At 48.3% G+C, this 5400-nt stretch overlaps 1 protein-coding gene across 1 annotated transcript; it reads right to left on the bottom strand.

The window, feature by feature from the left end:
• Window positions 1-1406: 1406 nt before the first annotated feature.
• On the bottom strand, window positions 1407-4914 carry SOCS1 (suppressor of cytokine signaling 1). The gene is made up of 2 exons (XM_059484609.1): window positions 4741-4914; window positions 1407-2863 (listed from the first exon to the last, which is right to left on the bottom strand). Exon 2 carries the CDS (start codon window positions 2787-2789, stop codon window positions 2166-2168), a length of 624 nt encoding a protein of 207 aa, XP_059340592.1. The 5' UTR covers window positions 2790-2863; window positions 4741-4914; the 3' UTR covers window positions 1407-2165.
• Window positions 4915-5400: the final 486 nt, after the last annotated feature.

Genomic DNA, 5400 nt, shown 5'->3' with positions numbered 1-5400 from the left:
ACTCTAAAGCAATAGAAGAGAGAAAGAAAACAGTTTGTTTCTGCCAGGAAGAAAATGAAATTGACTCAATTCTTATGCTTTTCATTCCACACCTCTCAGGGGGAAGCCCCTTGTTCTATATCTAGGTCTAGTTTTGCTTGGTTTTCTCAGAGGTAGCAGAGAACCTTCTAAGTTACTTGGTGCTTGTTCTACCAGTAATGCTGTCATGTGGGCACTCTTCTGTAAAGCAGGGCAAGAGGCATTAGTTCAGAGCCTGAAGGGTTAAAAGATAGTAGTGTGGATCTGGGAAAGAGTATGGGGAAGGGCTAACAATCCCTGCTGACAGCAAACCAGTCTGGCAGCCTTCACCCTACAAAGACTTTTTTTCCAATTTAACAATGCTATTCACATGTAGGCAGAAACTTTGCTCCAGTCTCCTATCTGCTGCACAGCACAGCATTCACTACTTCCCAAATTTATATCCTTGCAGCTGCTGTAGGAAAATGCATCATTTGACAACTAATTCCAGCTTTAGAATTAAGCAGAAATGCTTTCTGTTTTAGGACTGATCCAAAGAACATTTTTAGGGAAGCAACACATCAGAAACTCACATGATACTGCCTGTGTGTTTTTTCCCTTTTTTCATGTCCAGTCCTGACTGAGTGATCCTTAGTCATGTTTGAGGAGGAAACCTATTTATTCCAAAGAAATGTCAATGAAGTAAGAGCTGATTTGGTAAATATTAAACAAATGATTCAGTAAGGATCACTATAGAACATACACTCAGTGTCTCCTAAAAGTGGCTTTATCTTTAAAAGGAATGTGAATTACAGTAGGGGGAGTGACCTTTTATCTCCCAAACTCCAAGAAGATTACTTCATTTACTGCTTGCAGTTCCTGTAAGCCCTGTAGATCTAGGCTGATAGAGGACATTTCTGTGAAAGACTCTGTGCCTTCTTTGAAGTGATTTGGTTCAGCTGACTTTTTCTAAGTCAGCTTTTCATGGATTTCAGGAAATGCTTGGGGGAGAGGAGAATCACTTTCTCATAATGCAGGTGACACTTTGCCAAATCAGGCATTTCAAGTCATTCACAGCTGCAGTTTCTGGGGGCACTGTTTTTGTGTTTCATAAGCAGATGGAAACAGAACAGTTAATGTAGTTTAACTTTCTCTGAATGCAGTTTAGCCACTAGAAATTACAGCTGCAAATGTAGAGGCTTATGTTCTCTGGATTCTGTCATGGAGCAAAGTCATAGATTCTTTTAACATGTCAAATCTCTGCTCTTAAATCAGGAGGAATTTAAGATGAGAAACATCTTTTTTATGTGTAAGGATGCCTGCACCTTTGCCATTTGTGTATGCAAATTTGCAAAGGGAACTAAGCTATCCTTTCCCCAATGCACCACAATGATACAGCATTCACAGACTTTTAAAGTGTGTGAACAGCATTTCTGGACAGTTTTATTTTTCCCCACCGAGGTTCATGGGGTTTGGTTATGTCAGACAGCAACGTCTTCTAGCTCAGGGTTTTGCACCTTTCCATAGAAATAAGGCAAACCAGTGTTGGTGCAGCTTGGTCAGCCAAGGGTTTGATTTACTCTGTCAAAAACTATGCACCACTGCAGTCTTAAGACATTGTCTCTGCTCTCATGGATTTAGGAGAGAGGTGGATTCCTGGCCAGATTTACCCTGAGTATATTTTCTACTTGCTTGCCCTTTTTTGTTGTAGGCTTTTGCAGGCAGGAATCCTCTGCCTGCTGGACCAGCACTAAGACTAATTTGTTAGGGCAAAGAAGCAGCACCATGTGGAGACCTGTCTGCACTTACACACTCAGTTAAGCAGTTAATCCGCCAGCAGGATAGCTGTCAGAGCCTTTAAAACTAAAACCAGAGATGCTATTTTTTTTAAAAACTGTGACAATAAAGTTTATTATGTTAATATCATTAAAAATATTATAAAATAGTAAAATATTCTGCTTGGCAGAAAAATTATGCCAGGGTTTTAAAACCCCAGGTTTGTGCAAACAGTTTTTGTAAACATAAGAAGTCAAGTGTTCAGGTTCCATCACAAAATACAGTAAACTGCTACAAAAATAAGTTTGCTCACTGTCAAACATAATTAAAAACCCAGGAGGATGGATTTTGTTACACATGTCTAATGTGTCTCTATACAGTTAATGCTGCACTTATATCTGAAATGGGAAGGATTTCAGGTAGTCTTTTAAAACAGGATTGAGTGGGATCTGATTTAAGTTCTCTCTTCCAAAAGTCTTCACGATGCTTTTCCGGCAGAGCTCCTGCAGCGGCTGCACCCGGACCTTGCGAAGGGGGGTAACCAGTACCTTCCTCGGGGAGCTTAGGTAATGTTCCAGCAGCTTAAAAAGACAGTCAAAAGTCTCTTTGCTGCCATCCAGGCTGAAACGCCCAGTCTGAAAATTAATCCGGATACTGGTGGGCCCAGTTGCAGTCTTAACACTGATGGCAAAGAAGCAATTCTTTTGTGTGCTGTCCCTGATGAGGAATGTGCCCTCGGGCTCAGACTTCAGCTTCTCGTGGGCAGCACTGACACTCAGAGGCCCCCAGTAGAAGCCACAGGCATCCAGCAGGCTGCTGGCTCGAGTGATGCTGCTGAAATCCGCCTGCGAGCGAAAGGTTCGGAAGTGCGTGTTGCCCTGTGCCTGCACAGCGCCGGGCCGGCCGGGGCCCGGGAAGCCTCGTGCCTGGGAGGGATCCCGTGCCGGAGGGTCAAGAAGCCGTCTTGGGTCTGCTCCAAGTGCATTATCTGCTGACACCTTGCTGTGCGCTACCATCCTACAGCCGAGAGCAGCGGATGCGGTCTTCCATAGCGTCACGGCTACGGCGGGGCGGCCTTCCAGCAGCTACTCTGCAATGCAAGGAGAGACACCATGTGAGATCCATCCCCAGGGACAGGCGGCCGCAATCGCTGAACGACCGCCTCTTCCACTGACACACCTCCCACCCATTATAAAATAATTAAATATACATTTTCCAGTCTACACCAGGCAAGCAACTGCTCTCTGTTGGACAAGATTAGCAGCCTATCACTACGGCAAACTCCAGAGCTCCAAAAATATTTAGCAAGGATCAGTAACAGCTACAGAAGATAGTAAGTTTCCCTGCTATGAGCCCTTTCAGGGCCTAGCAACTCAAAAGACTTCTCAATGAGAAGTCATCTCATGGACACCCTCTCCCATTCTCAAGTTTTTAAAGAAGAAATCAACAAGGTTTACAACTGAATTACCATTTTTTCTGCCTTCCCAACTACAATGTCAGAACTCAGCACACAGTGTTATTTGGCGCATGCACTGTGTGAAAAAGTGAAAGTGGATGAAGGCTGTGTTCCCAGATAACTGGGGAAGAGAGTGAGGTGAGGTTCCATAGTATGACTGAAGTGTAACTTGGAGGGGCAGCCTGTAACACGGTCAATTTACACAGTAATCCTAAAACTTCTTTCCTCTCTCCTGTTAACCTGAGGCTCAGCCATAAAAGGCCATTTCCATTCTCCCAAGTTTCCCTTGGGACAGCAGTGCTACAACCTACTAGCTTATACAAATCAACCTCTGTGAACCCTTAAAGCATTACTCCGCAGTCTCTCTCTCTTTTTTGTATCACATGCACTTTAAGTGGCCCAATCTAAATTGCTTCCTATTGATATATCTTTCAACATGAGGGACTAAATTCATCCCTCGTGTTACTTCAAAGGAATTAGCAGTGCTGCACCAGGAATGAGTTTGGACTGAAATGTCTGCCTCTGACAGTGTGGTTCAATACATCTCCGCTGGCTTCCTTGACCTTACTGGCAAGCATAGATTTCAGGATTTATCCCTATAGTCAGATATAGATCTGCAGCAGCAGCTTGTTGAGAAACATTCTCAGAAATGAATCCCTCAGCCGTCTCACAGTTCAGGGTAACATGCTAATGAGAATTTCTAAGAAAGTATGCCGCTGGATTCCTGTCTGCGCTAATTTAACAACTTAATGTTTATTTTCATTTAAGTCACATTACTTCCTCAAGCACCTACGAGGGTTATAAAATCCTTAAGCTGGTAAGTAACAGGCTGAAAGTATCATTCGGCTTGCTTTGCACAGCAGACGGAAACCGATGCCAGTTTTTTCCAATTACTGAGCCAGGATTATCGCTTAGTATTTTAAGTTAAAAATTCAGTTTTAGGACACCCTGGGGAGACATAAGCACTAAGCCCGCGATCTAAAAATCAAAGGGCTCCCTAGCAGAAGCCGTAGGGAGCCAAGCGAGAGTGCCTTTCCAAAGCGCACAGACAAACAGGGGACACGCCAGTCTTCGGAGCCCGAAAGCCAGGGCAGGGATCTGGGACAAGGGTGCCACGACTGCGGCGGAGCGGAGACTTCCGCGGGCTCCGATCCCGGCCCTGCCCGGCGAGTCCCGGCGGCGGCGCGGCCGAGCGGGCACCGCGGGCCCGGGGCTGCCCCGGCTCTCCCCGCCGGCGCGGGGCCCTGCAACCCCCTGCGTGCTCCCTTTAGTGCTTGTCCCGCTGTTTTACACTCGGCACAACAGGTCTGTGCGAGCACGAGCACTGAGCCAAAAAGGGAGGGGAAAAATGTATTAAAAAAAAAAATAAATAAAGGGCCAAGACTCCCGGGGCCACCGCGCTCTTGGAACATCTGGCAGAACTCCTCCGATAATCTGAGCTGCGGCGCCCGAGCCCTCTCGGCGCACGTCGCTGTTGGCGCGGCCCCCCCGGGGCAGACACCCTCCCTTACCTCGGGGTGCCGCGGGTGGGGGCCGTCCCCGGAGCGCAGCACTCGCTGCCAGTCCCCGTCCCGCTGCTAGTCCTGGTCCTGGCCCCGGGGGCCGGCCGAGCATCCTCCGGCGGGGGCCCTGCCTGGCGCCGCGGCGAGCCGGGGCTGCCGCGGGGCGGGCGGGCGAGCGGCACCTCCAGCGCTCTGTGGCGGCGCATTGGGCCCGGCTTTTTATTTAACGCGGAGCTCCCCTCGGCTCCTCCCCTCCTTCTCGGAAAACACATTGGCCTTCACTTTCGCTTTGCCGGAGCGCCGCCGCCGAGGAACGCCCCGCGGGCTCCCTGCCCCGCCGCTGGGGATGCTCTTCAACCTGTCTTTTTCTATCCGACCACGTCTGAGTTTACTTTTTTTTGCTTTTTTTGCTTTTTTTTTTTTCGGACAGCCCCGTTGGAGCAGGCGGTGGCCGCGGGCAGGGTCGAGAGGTGATGCGGGGGAAATCCGAGCACGGAAGCGCTCTGAGGGCCCAGGGAGGTCGGGGGACATTCGAGGTAGGTGATGGATGAGGCTCTGATGGCAGCTGCCTCAAAACGTGGGGGGAAACGGGAGGAAAAGCAAGCAAGCAACCACTGCGGGGAGGTGTGACGTGAAAATAGCTGCTCTCCTTTGAGCTAACAGGTCAGC

Source organism: Ammospiza nelsoni, chromosome 17, assembly GCF_027579445.1.
Source record: "Ammospiza nelsoni isolate bAmmNel1 chromosome 17, bAmmNel1.pri, whole genome shotgun sequence".
In the NCBI taxonomy this organism is placed as follows: Eukaryota; Metazoa; Chordata; class Aves; order Passeriformes; family Passerellidae; genus Ammospiza; species Ammospiza nelsoni.
The sequence above is the reverse complement of the archived record's forward strand: the minus strand, read 5'-3'. Positions and strand labels throughout refer to the sequence as shown.

What these genes read in the sequence shown, in the direction of transcription:
- SOCS1 (XM_059484609.1), bottom strand. Translation starts at nt 2,789, where the DNA reads ATGGTAGCGCACAGCAAGGTGTCAGCAGATAATGCACTTGGAGCAGAC.